The following is a 20,752-nucleotide window of genomic DNA, read 5'->3' on the forward strand; positions in this document are numbered from 1 at the left end:
GAGCTATGCATCTTATATATTAATAATGAATAACAGTGCCACATTCTCTTTGAAGCAGTCTAAGTTTAAAAACAGCAAAATATGCTTTATGTAACAGATCAAGAGTTAAAACGGATTGGCTCATGTATGAAGACATGTTGTCTCAATTGTTCATGACTTTTACAAAATAGCCTTACAGTAGAACTTTGATTCTGACAGATTCAGAAAGAATAGAAGAAAAATCCTATTTGTGAATAATGCCAGGAATGTTCTAAGCAAGCATAAAATCCAGCAGTTAATTTTAAAACAAAGCTGTAAGCTAAAGGAAGATAAAACCAAAAAATTGTACGTGTAAATTTTATTTAGCATTTCCATACATGTAATATTTGTCCAGAGATAACATATATACCATATTTCAATATGAATGAAAGAATGTATTTTTTGTATTCCAGGAGAAACACTCAAAGATCATTCGAGGTCAACTTTTATCATGGCTGCCGTTCTCTTCACACAGTAGCTGGTTTAAAACGCTGCTCTGTTTGAGAGCTTTTAGACTGGATATATCTTCACTTACAACAGGGACATCTTCACTTTGATCCTCAGGTATCAGATCTTCACTGTCTGACAGTGTACAGAGGAGTGTGTCATTTTCATAGGTAGGAAAATAATACCTAGAAGCAACAAGGTGTGATAGAATAGAATATAACTAGATAGTCACATATTCTGGTTCAAGTAGGTTGGACTTATTTTATGAGATTGAATTAAAAAAAAAAAAAGAAAAATGAGAAAGTCTGGTTGTCTGCAACGAGTAGGCAGCATGCTCAAAAAATCAGCAGACACAGACGTCTTAGAAGTTATACAGAAGAGACAGCAACAAGCCTTCCCAATATTTCTTCCCCACACAGTCACGAGTGAAGCCACAGATCCAGATCTGTCCCACACCAAACACTGAATTGAGATTTTTTAAGTGATAACAGTCCCTGTGGCATCAACCCCTAGGCTTGTGAAGCCTGCTTACAATCTGAATCAGTGGTATGTTACGCTCTCTCTCCACTTGCTACAGAGAAAACCACATGTAAAGAGCTCAAATTAGGTAGATACTATACAGATACCTACATTAGATGTGCACAAGAAAGGGTTTGATTTGTTTCTAGTGTTTCTGTGTATCCACAGCACATCTCTACTATCAGTGACATACATGCCAGACGCAGCAAACACACACAAAAGACCACTTTGCAGCAACTAACTTCTCTTGCATACTAACCTGACAGTGCAGGCACAACTCATGGTGACACTGAATCCAGCATGCAACTAAAAGAGCAGGACCCCACGTTTATTTTAGCTTCAGACAGAACAGAGATTTCTAATTCTGAGCTGTTTTAACACAATTTCTCATCTGAGCTCTGAGCACTGTAGCACTGGTAAAAACCAGAACTTTCAGCTTACTGCTTTACAGACATTATCAAGTAACGGTATAAATGCTGGAAGAAAGATGTTTGCCCTTACTGTGGTTGGTCCCAGGTAGACCTGACTGGCAGGAATGTAATGTGTTTTGTCTCTTCCATATGACTTATCAGTCCTCCCTTAGACTGAAATTTCTCCTGGCAGCTGTAACAACGACAATGATGGATTTCTCTCCTTATGAAGTTCACTAGCTTCACTTGCTGATAAAAGTTTAGACCTAAGGGAAAGGGCAGCATATCAGTACTTAAGAGATATAAATTTTAATTTACAAATGCTTTCTTGATTTAAACATAAAGGTTGATAAGGGTTACTGAAGACCAGCACTGCAAACTAACTGAACAAATGTTTCTTCTTAGATGAAGGGGAACCAGTTCTTATTTTACTGTAAAAATTACAGCTTGCTTCCTCCTAGTCTACAGCAGAATGCAAACACTGGCCAAACAAAGCTTAGACCCCAGCCTCCTAAGCTGCAAGCAAGTCTTAACAGGCATAATAATAATCTTAATAGCAATGATTATTCCAAGGCTGCAGAAGCCAGCCATGAGACTTACAGAATGGCTGTTTGTAGGGGCTACTCTGAAAGAATCCAATGGTTGTTCAGAAAATAGCACACATACTTGGCACTAACAACAGTTCCAGAAAAATAGTGGTTTGGCTGTCTTTTGTAAGCCAGCTGAAACAGTATCTGTAATGGGAAAGTTAGGTGCCCATATAGAAATCAAATTGATACAGTCTCTTTCCAGTATTCTTATGATGTGGTTTTCTCCACACTAACAGCAAATGCTGACAAGTACAGCATCTCTTACTCACCAAGCTCTGATTTTATTTTAAGAAAGTCAAATCCATGTGATTTCTGGAGAAAAAAAGAAAAAAAAAATCTAATTTCTGCTATTTCAACTAGGTCATATTAAACACAGCTTTTCATAGACTGACACAGACATATGCAGACATGAATGCATGGTATAACCCCCCAAATGTTTTCTCACATCAGAAACGTTCACATTGTGTTAAACAGCAATGCTCCTGTTAGACAGTATATTGAAACTGAAACACAGGTGCTAACAATCAAACTTATTAAATCATTAAGCCACTTTAATATTAAAAATCCCACCTTTTTATTGTCTATATCAGTCTACACAGTTAAAACAGTTGCTCTCTATAGCTTCCTGAAGGGAGGTTGTAGTGAGCTGGGGGTCGGCCTCTTCTCTCGTGTCATTAGTGATAGGACCAGGGGGAATGGCTTCAAGCTACGGCAGGGGAGATTCAGGCTGGACATGAGGAAGTATTACTTTTCAGAAAGGGTGGTCAGGCACTGGAATGGACTGCCCAGGGAGGTGGTGGAGTCACCAACCCTGGGGGTGTTCAAGGAAAGACTGGATGTTGTGTTGAGGGACATGGTTTAGTAGGAGCTATTGGGAATAGGTGAACGGTTGGACTGGATGATCTTGAAGGTCTTTTCCAACCTTGGTGACTCTATGATTCTATGGTTCTATAAGTACCAGCTATTCATAGTCTCATTGTAGAACTGAACACTGTAGATGTAGGTGCTACAGATGCAATGCCTTAGTTCTGCACTAAAGAGTTAAGCAGTTGAACTGATCTTAACAAAGATGCTACAATCCTACTCTTTAATTCAAAAGTGATGAAAGAACTGATATTTAACAGTATTTGGTTAATGCGGAGGAGACCACAGAAGCAATATAGACTGAGTGCAGCCCCCATTCCCCTGTGCCACTCGGGAGGAGGAGCAGAAGAGGATGTAGGGCTGGGGAAGGTGTTTTTAGTTTGTTTCAATTTCTCACTGCTTCAGCCCGTAAGCAACAAGCAATAATATTCATCTCCCTATGCTGAGGCTGTTTTGCCCATGATGGTAACTGGCGAGTGATCTCCATATCCTTATCTTGAGCCCTTTTCCAATGCATTCTCTCTCCCTATGTTTTTGAAGAGGGGGAAATGACAGAGTGGTGTGGTGGAGCATCAGTATGAAACCATCACCGCAAGTCTTACCTGCATGTGAAGGTGCAGCTTTTCTGTGGTGTCTGCTTGTTGTTCACAGAACAGGCAAACTGCACACACGGGGTGCTCTTCCCAGTCAGACCAGTCTCTTATAATTAAGAATTAAAAAAAAATAATCATTTAATCATGGAAAAGAGAAGAGACATTTTGTGAAAGAGCACTACAGATTCTGCTTTCACAGCACAATAAATAAATCCAGAGAAACAAAATACTTTGAAGGAGTGGAAAAGTATGGATTTACAGCTGAATATATGATTAGAAATTGGTTTTCTGTCTAAAAAAAAAAAAACAAACCTGGAAATTCGAGGATAACGGAGCAGTTATTGCTGGGTACCTCCTGTGCTGCAGGCAGTACACCATCCTTCAACTTCCCTCCACTACTGTCAGGGTCTTACCTTCAGTTTCTAATCAGCTTGGCAAGTTATAAAAAATTGCTTTCAGAGTTTATTTTTATAAGGTCTTTCAAACTTTTCTAGTCTTTGAATATGTTAGCCACAGACACAAGCATCAAACACATTTTAATCAGTCTGATATTTATTCATCAAATATTATTTCTGAGCCACTCATTTATGCCACATTTAGATATGCATGCAGAGAATAAACACTAGCACTCGTCTGTTAAGATTCACAGTATTGCTTAGAGATGAAAATATGACTGTACTCCCTTTTTAATCAACAGAATTAAGCTTAAGGAAGGTCAGGGAGCCTGGTGCCTACAAACCATTCCCTGTTTATCCAATTCTCTGCAGTCAAGGAAAACACCTTTGTAGTAATCAGAGAGCCTGGAGCCAAGAAGAGTACAGAGGAGGGGCAGATTTTGTCATCAGTCAGCACCACCAAATTTACTTCAAACTTACACCTAATTTTAAATCTGAGAAAATCCAGTTCACTTTTAAGTACAAAATAAAAGGTTTTGCCTACAACACTGTAAAACCTAAAAGATGTTGATGGAGCTATGTGTAAATTAACAAATAGGCTTGTGGTTGAAGTACGAAATTTATAACCCTCATTGAAGAGAAATGCCTTTGATGAAAACAATTTGGAGTTGATTACACTGGCTTAAATGAATTTTAACTGTGTACTAACAATGCACAGCATTTTTCCTTGTAAGTGCTTTCAACAGTAATGCTCTTACAGTTCTTTATAAGGGCACATAAATAGATCTTACTCCTCAAGGTTATCTAGTAATTCCCGATCATCCTCTGACTGCACTTCCTCCCAGGACTTTCCAAATTCCTGGAGAAAAAAAGAAGAAAAGGAAAAATAAAACATGTATTGACTCTCACCACATTTTTCGTATCAAGTGAATGAACATTTGGGAGGTCATGGCGTTTCTGTGAGCTAAAGGCAGTCATACAGCACTGTCCTAGTAATAACTTAAAATAAGAATTTGTATTATCTTTTAGTGGGACATTCCCCACACTACATCTGGGACGGAGGTGATTTAGTACAGAGCTCCAAGAAGAGCACCCAAGCAGTGTGTAAAGCCAGTGTTGCAATACTACTAGTTAGTTCCCAAGGAAGGTATGCTAACACTGTTCTGTTTGCTATCACGCTTGCTCAATGTAAGCATACCTACTCACAATGTTCTGTCCTTCCTTTCACCCTCTGCACTGTTTATTTATACTTAAAAGATCTTCAGCCATCACCATACTTTTGTGCAGCTACAGCACAATGGCAGGCCATCTCAGCATGACTGCGATATAAATAACAGACAATAAAGAGCTGAAGTACCAGCAGTGATCTTTAGCTAGTGTTTTTCTTTCCACTGACAGGTTCTTCCTGCCTTTGAAAGCAAACCAGAGCCAACTAACCAGTACTGAAATAGCGCTTCTGAATTCGTGCCTTTCATGTCTGTGAGGTGCTCACAAAGATCACAGCGGATGGTCTCATCTCCAATAAGGGAAGGTGGCAAATAAAAAAGGTCACTCTTTCATTTATTTTATTCCAATAACCTCTCTAATAAATATATGTAATAAAATCCTTAGTAACAATTGTTATTCGTGTCTTTATGGTTGTTTGGAGAAATAATGAAAAGATATCCATCATTTAACAATTTAATGAGAATTTTTAAAGCTGTTACTGTCTATCAGATAAATGATACACAAATGTCTCTAGACAGCTCTAAACATAATGCCATTATAGATTACAGAATGAAAATTCAGTAATTAATTCAGGGATGCTACACGGTAGTGTGCAAACTCTCTGAGTTACGAGGGAGACTCATTAATGTCACCATTACTGTGAGATAACATGAAGCCATTAACACATCTCACCACATGTTCTCACAGCTGTACACTAGTTTCCTATGGCTTCTAATGTTAACACCTTAATGAGAGGATAGCTGCTCACAACCATGCAAAAGGAAGAATGCTCACAGTTGTTCCCTTAACAGCTTGGAGTTTATGTTCACAAAAGAGCATATTCAAAACAGAAGCCAATATTAAGCTTCAACTTTTAATTAAAGGTGAAAGGGGAAAAGAACTAGGCACAAGCTTTGTTAGTCGCTGTTTCTTTATGGTATTTCTGCAAAGAAGCCAGCAAAGGCCCTTGTAAGAAGTCTGTTTCCCTTATCTACTTGTATTCAGAGGAGAGAAAAAGGCAAAAGGAAAAAGCTATTCAGAACTTGTATCAATGGAAAATTCCAAGGTAAATGGATAACTGGGGACACGATGATGAAAGTGTCAAAATACAGAAACTGAGCAATTGGATGGGAAAGAGTTCTTCGAAAGATTTTTAAAGCTTTCAATCTTTTTTAAAGCATTACAGCTTGATAAGCATTTGGGATCAAGGCTGGCTTTGTTATATATTCAAGTTCCCTTGCTCTTTCATCTGAGATGCAAGAGCTCTCAGTAACATCCCTAGAGATTCCTAAGAAATTTTTAACAAAACTTGAACAAAAAAAGCCCTAGACTTGACATTTTTATAGTTTAAATAGAAAATGCTTGACTGAAAGAACTAAAGGCCTTGCTATATATCCAAGTAAAACCAACTACTTCTTGAATACACGCTGCATACCTTATGGTGATGAGGGTCTTGCAGATGAATGAGGAGAGCATGCAAATGGGTGTGGTTTGAGAATTTCTTCTTCTAAAATGAAGTCTAAATGTATAGAGATTAACTGCCTCCCCAGCACTTTATCTCCTCAACTTGAGCAGAGCTTCAAGGGTTCTGCTGGGAGACGGCCAGCATGCTTCACTGAGGCAAAATACCCCAACATGAGTAGTGTTGAAATGGAAGAAATCAGGCAGGCAGCTGCTATCTCAAGCATTTTTCCCCGAACAGCAATTACTGAACTACATGCAAATAGACCTTTAGGCCTGGGAAGCTCAGAAAATCCAAACAGCTGCTGCTTTCCCTGCAAACTTCCCCATACCCTTTTTCTCACCTGCCTTATTATGATCGTCTGATTTGCTTTATATTGCTGCAGAATTTAGTGATGCTTTATCATAAAAAGGCTTACCCCATCATTAGTTTATAGACACTGGATTAATTTTAACATGAAGTGTTTCCTTCTTGGTGATTGCATCTCTCCTTGAAGAGAAATGAACGTGAACATTTCATTAAGACTTGAACTATCACCAACTGAAGGAGGTTTTCCATTTACTATTTTACAAAATGTGCACTACTTAAGTCAGAACAGGCTAAATATAGATAGTAACCCCTATAACTCTTCCTTTCCCCCTTTAGCAACAGCTAATAACGATGACTCAGGGCTTGGCAATACGAATATATCACAGATGAAAAGTAAAGCCATTTTGAAAACAAGTTTTCTAGTAGGTGATAAGTAGCATTTTCAGCTAACTGAGTCATATGCACATTCGTTATGGCGATGTTACATTACTACAGATAAGTGCCATTAGACAACTTGAAAATAAACATCATCATCTACTACAACACATACTCTATGCTTAAAGTGCTGACAGTGACCATCTCTCAAACCTACAAAGGAAGGCCCTCTCAGTTTAGGTCTGCCTCAGTTTTCTGGGTTGGAACAGGAGAGTTTTACTACTGCCTTGTTCTTTTCTGACTCCCAGCACGTATCACAGACTCCAGAGTGCTTCCCTCCCTATTTTTAGTTGATCTTTGGTACAAGATGACTCACGGGGACACAGGCTAAGAAAGGCACAGAGACAAAACCAGGTAGGAAGTTTTTTTGGAGAAGAGAAAAATAAAGTAACCCAAACATATCTCTGAGATGCATTGTTGCTCAGTTCTTCTGCCTGATTTTTTTTTCCTCCAATTTATAATTCAAGCATTTTGGAATAGTATAGGGTTGATTATACCATCTTTCATACTTACACAATACTGAAAAAAGATCCCCAAATCCACTGTGGAAGTGACACCAATGCCTTTTGAGTCATTTGCATCATTGCAAAGCTCCCATTCTAATTCAATAAGTACCTAGTAATAAACTTTTGATACGTACTTAAGAAATAAATCTATTACATATGCACAAAAAAACCCTTTTATATGTGACAAAAAAACCCTTCTATTCTTACTGACCGTAAGATGTAATAAGGTATTTTTACATTAACCTGTGAGCAAAAGAATGTATGGATAATATGGGGTAGATAAATCAAAGCAGTCTGTGGGTCATGACAGAAGTCATAACAAAATCTCAGAATACCAAAACATTTACAAAAGAATTTGCAATATTATTCATTGCTATACCAAATAGAAAATTTTGGAGAGCGAATTACTGACATACAAAAAATATAACTTTTGTTATGAAAACATGTCCTCATAACTTTACTAAAACATCAAGTAAAAAGAAAAGTTGAGTGGATGGACAGAAAGAATGAAGGGAAAGCCTACTGCTCTTGAAGAAGTCAATGGAAGTTTTGCCATGAACGTAAAAACACAAGTAAGAACTGTCCAGAAGATCGTAAGGCAATGCAATGGGCACTCTCAGAACATCAGAACAAAAAGGTTTTAAACCCCTCAGTGCAAAATAAAGGCAATTGCCAGTTCTAGCTAAAAAAGACTATTTTATGCAGTGCTTGGTGAAGATAATATATAAAGGAAAAAAAAAAAGCACATCTATACAACATATACATCTTTGCTTTAAAAGGCGTCTGTAAGATCTTGCATTGAATAATTATCTATTTAAATAGGTTAAGATTCAGTTGCTGATAAAAAAGCTTTATGGAACACAACCTAAAAGCAAAGTGGATAAGATTGATGTTTATCATTAGAGACCTACTTAGTCTCACAGCTTCTTTATGATGAAAACAAACAGGACCAAACAGGCATAAGGGAAGATCTTTATTACATTCCCAAATTCAAACCTTTCTGTGAAAACATACAAAAAAATAAATAAATTGTAAGTTTAAATCTTTTGGTCAAGATTAAATCTTTAGTAAATATTGAAAGTATACCTGTCAATTCAAATAAAATACTCAATCTGTGTCTGTAGTGTGAAATTGCATAATTCCCCTGTGTGTCTGGAGCAGTGGGAATAATGGATCCTTAAGACTTCTTGAGATGTCAGTAAAGCTTGATAGTATTCATCAGAAAGGAAAATCCTGTGGTAAAGTGTGAGGAGCTCGGGGAGAGGAGGTAAAATGACTTTAAGTCATTAGAAAACACACTTTGCATAACATCCAGAATTCAATGAATTTTAATTCAGATTGAAAAAAGTCTTATCATATTAATTTAGTCTACTGTACACTACATATAGTGTGATAGCAGAAGATAATAATGGTATTTCTCCTTAGAATAAGGCCAACCTACTGAGCCCTCAGTGAACAAATTAAGGTTCTTCCCATTAATTTCTTTTCCTACTTTGTGCAAAAATAAGGGGTTTACCAAAAGCTATTTTGAGAACACATGCTCTATACAACATAGGAGAATTCTAACATTTTCAAGTTAACAAAAAATTTGGTCCCATGTTAACAGTGTGCAAATACACACTATATACACACAAATACACACAAATATACACACTATATAGTGAGCAATTCTGTAAATGTTTAAGGCAGAGTTTTTCATTTGTTTTAAAAGAAGAAATGTAAAAAATTCTGATTTGGAGACATTTTGAAGGATCAGAAACAGAGTAGAAACAATCTGCTGCATAGAATGCAGTGAAAGACAAAATGTGTGCAAAAAAACCCAAATAATGGCTGTAGCACAGTGCATACAGTCAGAGAAGAAATGGTGAAAAGTGTCCCAGAAGCTGCACAAGAAGCTCACCCTCAGAAACCTTGCACATGCAGCCTCCATCTTGGTAGACTGACATTTTTTATTAGAATGACATTTGCTATCCTCTCTCTGTAATATCAAGGAGGTGAAAAATATGTCTCTAAGTTATGTCAATAAATAGGCAATATCTGAACTGGTTCAGGCTGGTTTAAGAAGACACTCTGCAAAGTCCTGCCCAGAATCCCAACAATAACTACAGAGGTCCAGGGCACTGTCTTGAGCCCTGTCCTGGAATCATAGAATCATAGAATCACAAGGTTGCAAAGGACCTACAAGATCATCTAGTCCAACCATCCTCCCATTACCACTGCTACCACAACCCACTCAACCACATCTCGTAGCTCCTCAGCCAGATGCTTCTTGAACACTGCCAGGGAGGGCGACTCCACCACCTCCCTGGCATTGTTCTGTCCAGTCCTGTGGCTGCCCATGATGTTTAACAGTTTGAATGCTCAGTGGCCACGCCAAAAGCACTACTCAAAGAGTACTGCCACATGTTCAGGAAGTGTATAGGCCACAGATCATTCACAGTAGACAGCTGGGACAAGGTGACTTGCTTTGAAGCAAGTGGGAAGAATGGGAAAAGAGGTTAGATATATGAACATGTTATACCTTGTTGTATTTGCTCTGGGCTTTTCTGATTATGAACGTGGGATAGCCCACTGTGTCCTCCCTGATGTTATAACCCCCCAGCCTGTCTCTAAAATTTCTGAATGAGTTATCACACAGTTCTCTGAGCTTCTGGTTCAACTTCCTGATCAAAGCTGGGACAGATACAAAGCTGAACTGAAATGCAAATTTGAGACGGAAAGGAACGTGAAGAGGATGCTGCATTCTGAAAACATAAGACTACAGAACTAATAGAGAAGAATAAAGCTATTAAAACTACTTAAAACAATTAAAACATTAAATTTGAGACTGTTAACTTTCAAGGAAGAAAAGACTAAGTTCTGTAGAGAAGCTGAGAACATCCAGCATGCAGAACTTTATAACTTTTTCACTGCTATGCAGCAAATATAGATCAGTTTTTAAAGCAAGTTTAAAGTTTTTAAAGTGGTATTCATGTTTCTGGAAAGGAAAATAAAAGTTTCAGATCACTGATCTTTGGAAGGAAGACATACAGGATCACAAAGGAAATTCACCCCACCTAAGGTAGGAGGGACTTGGCAGAGCTTTAATATCCAACTTCTTGATTGGAGTAAAACCCAAGGAGAGATTAAATAGAAAGAAAAGGTAAAACAGTCAAAGGTGCTTGAAAAATTCATTTATAACCTGGATATTAATACATGCAGGTGGCACACAGACTAGTTCAGGTGAAATATAGTTATTTCCAGGAAAGTGCAGAAGCTTTTGAAGCATCTCTTATATTCAAGAGCTGAAGACAGCAAGTGAAAATTTGCTACACACATGCATACACACCCTCACAGATGTGAGAGAAAAAATAGTATTACCTAAAAGCATACATCTACCTGGAGGCTAAGAGCAAAAACTTTTTCTTTCATCTCCATATCTTTCATTTTCCTCCTCTTTGCATCTAATTTATACTCTGAAGAGCACTTCCAGACTAAGGTTTGTAGAAAACAAGCTCAAAGCCAATAGCATTCAAGTTAGATCTCCATTTATTTCATTACTCTACCTCATTTTCCCTTCTGATACTTAAAGCAAAGACTGAGCACTAATGACATGATGATTAGCATCTCTTCAAGCTGCATTCTTGCATCTCTCAGAATCAATTCTCAAGAACAAATGTTTACCATTCCTTAGTTTAACAATTATCTAGATTATCATACCATAAATGAGCATATTCCTTAAGAGTCCTTGACTTGATTTTTGACCTTTTTAGTAATTGCTGAAATGCAATTACTCACTTTTAACAAGATATTGTCTGTAGCTCTTTAGTTGATTTATAGAACCTCTTACCAAGTAATTAATGATATAAAATCTGTCATATTCTTTGTTTTTGGCATTGATTCTGCGATGTTGCTTCTTTCTCATGTGATCTTTAAGTGTGTTTTTGTCTCTGAAGACTTTTTCACAGTACAAACACTGCAAACTAAAACAAAAAGGTAAACAGGTCAACACATTAAAAATAGTACAAGATAATACACTTAAATAAGATGGAGATGTATACAGTAAGACTAATTCTGAAAGCAAGCTAAATGAAAAGGAAAATTAATTTATTTGCAAAAAAACCTAATCTTAGATCACAGTAGAGTCATCATACATGCAGGTAAAACAGCACCTAACAAAAACTATGGAAAATGAAAGTACAGATAATAAAAAAGTTTACTGTTGCTCCACAAGCGACATGAGGAAAAAAGCTGATTTACCAAAATCACCCCAGCAGGACACGGGAGGGCTACTGATTGGTTAAGAAATGAACACTCAGCTTGGAATGCCTTTACGCTGGAATCCAACCCATGAGTAATTGTAACATTGAAATTTAGGACGAAAAAACCAAACCAGCAACAACTCTGATCATGCTACATATCTCTAAGAACAATTTAAACTTGCTAAACAGAGCTTCATACTTCTAACCCAGAGGGTGACTGAAAAAAAGTTTGACAGGGTGATCAATAGGCTTTGTAATCCTGACAAATCAAATTTATTAATACTATTCACACTTCATATATCTGTATTTCTATTTTTATTTATATACTTATACATTTATTTGTTACTTAAGAAACTGAAAACATTCATTAACAAATGGAAACTTTACTACACTATGTCCTCCAGAGCAAACACAAGAGAAGTGTATCCACAGTCTTAAATTCTCTATTGCAAGCAGAGTACTATAAAAGAATTGTTCTCTCCTGCAGTATCAACTGGTACCTGAAGTTGAGCCTAGACAGCATTAAGTAGTCTCTCTTCTCAGACAGTGGACTATGAGGAGACTAATCTGCACTTTCATCTAAATGGACATCTATCCCTGAAATGGACAACAGCCATTTTTTTTTCCAGCAGAGAAACAGCAGAGCACTGAGGTTACAGGAATGTCCTTGTTTAATGTTTGTAGATCTTGAGCTTCTAGATAGTTGTGACGGATACACTGAACTGAAGTCTTTCTCAGCCTTAAGAACCACAGTTGGCTTCGATGTGACCATTCCCCGAACTGGACAGCTCATAAATAACAGAATAGCAGGTGGGTGCTCATGGCCATGACCATGAACAAAGTGGGTACAGTGCTAGAATTGTTGAACCACTGCAATTGCAAATGGAGAAATAATGAATTACATTGAGAGGCTGAAAGCAATGCGGTAGGATTCCAAATTTAACTAAATTTGGGCCAATTGTTTTATCTTATAGCAGTAAAAGAAAGCCTTCAAGAATAGTTGTAAAGTTTAGGCTATTCAATAAATTTTGAGTTCTAATTGTACTTGAAGTCTAAAAATCTGACTAGTGCTTTGCTGATGGACTGCAGGCCTGATGGCAGAAAATATGTTTTCAAATCAGCTTACTTCTATCTGCTAACGATTAAGAGTATGATCTGCTTGTGTAAGGCATTCCCAGGAAATGTATGTAATGCTTTTGCCCAGTATATACAATGTAGTGTAGACATGGTTGTCTAAAATGAGACTTTTCTGCTCTAGAAAGTACTTTCAGGTACTGTTCTACTAGCACAACTATTAAGTCTGTTCTTAGCAGTAGGAGAGGAGTGGCTTTTCATTGCTTTGGAAGGAACTTCAGTGTGCATATTCACTATAGACTTAGCTGACTTTCAAAAACCTCCATCCAAATGATACTCTGAACTCCTCCTGATAAATAGTAAAGCTGTGATTCATCGGTATCGTATATGGAGGCGCATTAGGAAACACTAATCATAGCATAAAAGATATTCTTAAAATATCTTCATTTCTGGAGGAATTTTACCTGTATCTGTCATGACTGCATGTTCTTTGATAGGCCAAAGACTGTAAACTAGGGATCACCACTGCCATTTCTGTCCTGTGAATCTCTTTCTCTTTTTTGCAGAAGTACGTGCCAAGGATCCTAAATTCATCTGGAAGGATACTTAATCTAACTTACATTATCTACATTACAGTTTTCACAATTCCCTGTTCTGTTGCTGTTAATTTCAAAGTTTAAGATTTATGCAAATTTCTCCTAGAATCTTTAGTTTCAGATTGTATTGAAATCTAGTAGGCTTCTTAAAGCAGCAGTTTCAGTTTTAAGGAAGTACATGTTTCGCTAGAGCCCAATTTATATTACGGGCATACTTTATATTGCCTGTCCCATTTGTTAAATCCATAAAGGGCACATATACACTTGAAAAAAAAAAAAAATAAAATCAAAGTTAACTGTTTGTTGGTCTTTGCTATCAAAGTTCTTCTCTCAGAGGAGTTCTCTTTTTAACTTCTTCAGCCATCTCAGATTTACACGCTTCTGAATCAGCATGTACATTGATTGGCCTTCTCCTTCTGTTCTGGAATATACTCTGAAAGCAGTAGTGAAACATCTCACAAATGATTGACACATATTCACTTATATAAAAGAGATCATTGGCACAAGAACTCTATATTAAGAGATATTTAACAAAAAGATGGTTACAGTGATATAGAAGATCACTGACTCTAGCAGTCATGAGAAAAAGGTGCATGCTACTATTGACATCAGAGGAAACTGTAACACGTAATAACTAAAGCACTACCTGTAACTATTATTCCAGCCAACATGTACTACAAAGTATTATGAATTAGCTTTTGATAAATCAAAGTGTTCTAAGATAACCATGCAGAAGTTACATTCTCTCTTAGTTTCTTCTTGACTAACCATGAATACTGAATTAATTTAAACCCAACTTAATTCCAAGGTTAAATGAAATATCACTCAAGTCCATTTAAATACAATAACAATGAAAAACAAACCTACTTGTCAAGCTTCTCCTGTAATACAGCCAAAAACTCGTAGCAATTCACAATGTTATCTGGCAGCCCAATGTTAAAAGCATGCTCTCTTGCCATATGATTGAGAAGGACAGACCTAAAAAAGACATTCAAAAACAACATGATGTATTTTTGAATATACATGAGAATTACACAGTCAAAATATGCCAGCTGCTCTAAAAATGCAAAGTCAACATTAAATAAACAATAACAGCATTGCTGCCACAGCTAGAAAAAAAAAAACAAATAGGAAGTATGCAACTTCAGATCTACTCTATGTGCAGTGACATTTCAACTGGGTAATCTGCACGCATGCCACGTAATCCTTTAATGAAAATTACAACACCGTTTTATTTTGACCCTCTCTTAGCAAATCTCATTTATTAATTTGAATAAGCAAATCACACATTTCAAACAATGGCCTTAAGAAACATTTTAAAAAGCCATTTGTTAGTTTTCTCTATGCTGGTTAACAAAAGTTTCTTGCGTGATACTCCTCTATAGCAATATTGCTTAGAATCATAGAATCATAGAATCACCAAGGTTGGAAAAGACCTAGAAGATCACCCAGTCCAACCGTTCACCTATTCCCAATAGCTCCTACTAAACCATGTCCCTCAACACAACATCCAGCTTCATGCAGCACTAGCAACACAAAGAGCACTCAAAAGTAGCACAACAACACATCATCAGTAGGGTAAAACGGTTCATGAACACAATGAATATTAAAGTAAGATATTCTTCTAATAGAAGTGCACTGGTTAATTACTTTGGTGTCTGACATCTCTATTCATCAGCTTCTGCTTTTAGGGACTAGAGAAAAATCCAAGCACAGACACTGCTGAAACTTCCTCTCATCACAGTCCAAGTGCAATTTGCAAACCACATACTCTGTCAGATCCAAGAGTAAGCAGAAAGCAATGATCTTGGGTGCTGAATGATCTGAAGTTCATTCACTAAATTTGTCAGTAAAGAGAATAGGATACTCACTCCAAACTGGGAAGATCTGCAGGGACATGACCACAGATTCTATATTTTCAGACGACCAGAGCTACCCATGCAGTCAAACATTCAGGAGCAATACTCACTTTCTCCAGTAGAAACTGTGTATAAAAAAGTGAATGCAGCTTCTGCTGGTACTTGACCAGTACTACAAACCACTCCATTCTCAATCTATTCTCAATCTAATCTAGCCTGGAGAAAAGAAGGCTGCAGAGTGACCTAATTGCAGCCTTTCAGTACCTAAAGGGAACCTATAAACAGGAGGGAAATCAACTCTTTTGAAAGGGTAGATAACAGCAGGACAAGGGAAATGGTTTTAAGTTGAAGGAGGGAAGATTTAGGTTGGATGTCAGGGGAAAGTTCTTTACAGAGAGTAGGGAGGTGCTGGAATAGGCAGACCAGAGAGGTTGTGAATGCCCCATCCCTGGAGGTGTACAAGGCGAGTTTGGATGGGGCTCTAGGCAGCCTGGTCTAGTATTAAATGGGGAGATTGGTGGCCCTGCCTGTGGCAGGGGGGTGGGAGATTCATGATCCTGGAGGTCCCTTCCAACCCGAGCCATTTCGTGATTCTGTATTTTTCCTTTTCTCTTTTTTATTCTAGGTTTAAACATTGTCAAACCAGTGTGAATATAAGCAGGAAAATGTGTTACTGGATAAATGTATTTTTTTTTATCACCCATACTGGCTTAAACTGCTCTTCTGGACACCAAAACAACTGCTGAAAAACTATCTCTTCAGAATGGTTTTGTTCTCATCTCCAGCTTACCATATAATTACACAAAGTTGTACTGGAATAATTAAAGGACTGAGAAGTGGGAAGAGTCCACTTAAAATAGCAGTTGAAAGAAATACCTAAACAATAACCCCAAAAGAATTCTAGCCAATGACTCTACTAACTGGCTTGACAATGTTAAAACCATAAACAAAAAAGCTGAGCAGATGTGAAAAAATAAACTAAAAGCAAACAGATCGATAAACAAACCTATTTCCCGTGAATTCTTGATCACAGAACATACACATGCTATGAAAACTTGTGTCATATCTCTCTCGTTGTTGCTGTTCTAGAATGTCTCTCTATGAAAAAAAAAACAAACAGACACAGTTATTGAGATAAAAAATAATAATCATTTTATCACGGAAGTATTATACCTCTTTATCCTTACTGTTACCAATGACCATACAAAATGAAAATGTGCTGACAGAAACCTGAGGTTAGTATTGGAGGAGGGGGAATTTCCTCACAAAATAAACAGTAGATTTTCCAAATGCATTGTGTGCTCCAGTGCAGTTCCAGTAAAATTCTAGTATTGTGCAAGTTCTGTGGAAGAAAATACAACTCATGGAGATACTTTACGCAGCTATTTGAATGATTGTTTACAGAACATAACACCTCATTGTCTCTTCTTAGGTTCAGATTTATCCCTGCTATCAGTGAGCAAGTTTCTGGGTAACCACATAAACCCCATTGGAATGATAATGTTCCCTCTACACATCTAATCACAAGCAGTCTAGTAGACCTCTTCCTGACAAAGAATGATGACAAAGTATGGTGGTTTCTGCAAGGAACTGCGACATGCAATAAACTCATAGGAAAGAAGCTGATTAATCACCTTTACCACAAGCCTTGTTTAACTTAGAGCAATTGGCTAGACACTTCACAACAGCTGACCACAATTTTCCTAACAAAAACAAAATCACATAGCAAGTGACACGTTTCTACTGACAGGTTACCTTACACTTCAGATGGAAAGGCCTTGATCATCTGGGACATGAGGGAGTCAGTGTTTGGATTACAATTTTGCACATCTTCAGCCTAACAGTACACTGCCTTGTGCTTATGTTTTAAGAACTGACAACTGGTCATGCGTTTATTTTCTGCGCTATGCAGACAGGCTACTCTCTGTTCTCCAATGTTTGGGATCCTGACTGAATTTTTTAGGAGATTTTCTCAATCTCTCTATCTCCTTCAAGCCTGCAATAGTGAGGCTTTGTGTTTCTGACCTACCTCTTCTGTACTGTTTTGTGTGGATTAAAACCCAAACTGGCCTACAGTCTGTAAGTTCACATTAAGCTATGTCCAGCAGGTAAACTCCATAACAGGTATGTGCTGCATCACACATGTGCTGGAAGTTGCCTGGTTGTGCAAGTCAGCCTACTATGGCACCGAGGGATTTCAGTAGGCTGATGCTGGGCAAATAAATTAGAGAATCATAAAATCACCAAGGTTGGAAAAGACCTCCAAGATCATCCAGTCCAACTGTCCACATATCACCAATATTTCTTCACTAAATCATATCCCTCAGTACAACATCCAAATGTTTCTTAACACCTTCAGGGACGGTGACTCTTCCACCTCCCTGGGCAGCTCATTCCAGCACCTGACCATTCTCTGGGAGAAAATTTTTTTCCTAACATTCGACTTGAATTTACCCTCCTGCAATGAGGCCATTCCCTCTAGTTCTATTGCTAGTTATGAGGGAGAAGAGGCCAACCAACCTCAGCACAACTCCTTATAGGTAGTTATAGAGAGCTATAAGGTAGCCCCTGAACCTCCTCTTCTACGGACTAAATAATCCCAATTCCTGCAGCTGCTCCTCATAAGACTTGTGCTCCAGACCCCTCACCAATTTTGTTGCCCTTCTCTGGACACGCTCCAGGGCCTCAGTGTCTTCCTTGTAGTGAAAGGCCCAAAACCGAACATAAGTGTGGCATCACCAGGGCTGAAAACAGAGGGATGATCACTTCCCTGCTCCTGCTGGCAACACTATTTCTGACACAAGCCAGGGGGGAAGAATGCACCATGTCTTAGACCATTTTACAGCCTGTATTCAATCAAAATATTCAAGTGTTTATCTACTGTGCATCAGCTAAGATTCTGTCAACTCTTCAGATGCAAATACGGGGGCGTTCTTATTCATTTCACACAACAAGACATGCCTTTTTTGTTGGAGTCATGTTCAGCAATACCTACTCAAATTCCAGACCATATCCTCAGATATCCTGCAGTTTTATTCAAAATGTCAACAAATAAACAAAAAAAGATAAAAAAAAAAGACTGGAAAAGATAAGTGGAGCATAACATGTCTTGTGAGAGTCCTTCAGTAGAGATGCAATTAAGTAGGAGTATCCGTGCTCCACATGAGCAGTAAGCATCCCATAGCACAGCAGTGAGAACTGGAGCTTTTGCTGGTACTCTGAGCTGTCACCTCTCTTCCCTTAGCAGCATGTCTCACACAGTTTTGCTAACCTCGAATTTGAAGGCATTGACATGTAGCTTATATAACTTGCAAAACACGCTAGAAACAGTCTATAAGGAAATCAAAAGATATCACATACAAATTGAGTGTTAGGACAGCAACTTCCTCACCCACTAATGACATTTTATCACAGCTTACTAATTGTACTCTACTGTGAAAGAAGTGTTCTACAGTACTTGACACTTGGCCACATAACTGCAGATTCCCACTCCCTACAAACTTACCGGAGCCCTGGGGAGCTGTGATTCACAGCTATGCCTGAGGGGGAATGAGAATAGCACTGCATCCTTCAGTTAGATGCTGCTCTTCTTACTCTGCTCTTCAGCCTTCTGGTTTCCCCCTACACGAACACGCCTGGCAGCTAAGAGGCCTTGTCTAACATAGCACCACTGTTTTACAAATTTTCTAGGTGGAATTTAAAAAATATTTTCCAATGTAGACACTCCTTTTATTTGTTCGTATCATTCATTGCTAGCAGGTACTTTCTCTGACAGAAACCAATTCTGGCACTTGCAGAGGTGAGGAACTGAAAGCAGTAGCTCAAATCAAGTACAGTATTCTTCCCTAAGGACACTCCCAAACAGCCTTTCATTCCATTCCTGGTACTTTGACGGGATACAGCAATTAGAGTTTTGTACAAAACTTCTATGGTCTTTCTAAGGAAAGATGCTCAGCTTCACAATTTAAGCCAAATTTGAACTCAAATTGTGAGGCAAGAAATGAACAATTTACTTCATTACCTACAACAGTTTCCAAACTGTTAGAACTGTTATGTCATATTTGTTATATTAAGAAAAAAAAAACAAAACCAAAAACATTTCAGTCATGAGGATTTTCCAAAAGTTTTTAGGACACTGTATCCTATCAAAGTGTCAGAGAATAAGAAGACAAAGTTACTCAAGGAAAAGGCAAACAGATAACACACTGAACATATGTTAATTTTATTTTCCCACAACGAATGAGAGCTGAGTACAGGCAGAGAAGATATTCCAAAACACCAGAACAGTAAAGTGACCCAAATGCCAGAGTCTGATTTCAGGCAATTAGTGTACAATATTGATACTGTTAGATGAATAATTCCTGATGCCCATCTCTTTTTATCTTTTCTCAGCAGTTTTGTCAGCTATTCATTTTTCAATCTTCCCATCATACTGTGTGACACACTAAAAAAAAGGCATTACTTCACTGAAGACTGTCAAACTACTTGTGAAACAGCCATTAATCCAATTCCCTTTTTTCTCTGTGGGCACAGACTCTTCTACAGCTTGCAGTTATACAGTTTTCAGTATATGGCTGATCTACCATAAAGAACCAATCCAGACAAAGTATAAAATCATATCTCTGCTGCGTTTTAACTAAAAAAAGAAAAAAAAATCAAAAACAAGCAAAAAGAACATAGCAAGGATGTACAAGTGTTTATAGCAGGACAATTATCTTTAAATATATCACCACTCTAAGCTGTTAATACAAAAGAAATTTGATCATTTGCATTAAAATTAGTAACCTAGAGTATCAAAAATGCCACACACATTCTCATGCTAAGTCTGAGGTTATGAGGAGTTCAGTCTTGCTCATGGGAGGTGGCAATTTAAAATGTTTCTGAAAAATGTGCCTGTTCCTCTCTCTGGAAGCAATGTTTTGGATGAAATTACCAGTTTTTTTTCTTCCAAAACTGCTTAAGCACTGTGCATCAGCAAGAATTCACACTGATAATGAGAGATGAAAAATGCATAGTTAAGCTAGAAAGCACTTTTCTCCAAACAATTATTTTGTTTCTTGTCTGTATTTCAAAACACCTTCAAGATGTACCTTCAAAAGGTAAGATTGAGTACCAGCTCCATTGGAACCAAAAGCCAGGGAGTCAGGACAATTAATTTTGAAACACATAAGACTTTTCTGATCCTGCTACCCCTCTCTCCATCCTATACTGTTATTGAGGTGCTAAGT

General features: G+C 37.7%; 1 protein-coding gene across 2 annotated transcripts in view; it reads right to left on the reverse strand.

Moving 5' to 3' along the window:
* Nucleotides 1–322: 322 nt before the first annotated feature.
* Nucleotides 323–20,752, reverse strand: part of ZNF277 (zinc finger protein 277) — a 53,968-nt gene continuing 33,538 nt past the window's right edge. For both annotated transcript variants that reach the window (XM_042872683.1, XM_042872684.1), the window contains exons 5-12: nucleotides 16,531–16,622; nucleotides 14,533–14,643; nucleotides 11,584–11,716; nucleotides 4,628–4,695; nucleotides 3,451–3,547; nucleotides 2,254–2,296; nucleotides 1,486–1,660; nucleotides 323–650 (exon numbers count right to left, since the gene is read on the reverse strand). In XM_042872683.1, coding sequence (XP_042728617.1) covers nucleotides 458–650; nucleotides 1,486–1,660; nucleotides 2,254–2,296; nucleotides 3,451–3,547; nucleotides 4,628–4,695; nucleotides 11,584–11,716; nucleotides 14,533–14,643; nucleotides 16,531–16,622 — 912 coding nt within the window. In that variant the 3' untranslated portion in view covers nucleotides 323–457. The remainder of the gene's footprint in view (nucleotides 651–1,485; nucleotides 1,661–2,253; nucleotides 2,297–3,450; nucleotides 3,548–4,627; nucleotides 4,696–11,583; nucleotides 11,717–14,532; nucleotides 14,644–16,530; nucleotides 16,623–20,752) is intronic.

Source organism: Lagopus leucura, unplaced genomic scaffold (genome assembly GCF_019238085.1).
Source record: "Lagopus leucura isolate 7727_CA_CO unplaced genomic scaffold, USGS_WTPT01 Super-Scaffold_100008, whole genome shotgun sequence".
Taxonomy (NCBI): domain Eukaryota; kingdom Metazoa; phylum Chordata; class Aves; order Galliformes; family Phasianidae; genus Lagopus; species Lagopus leucura.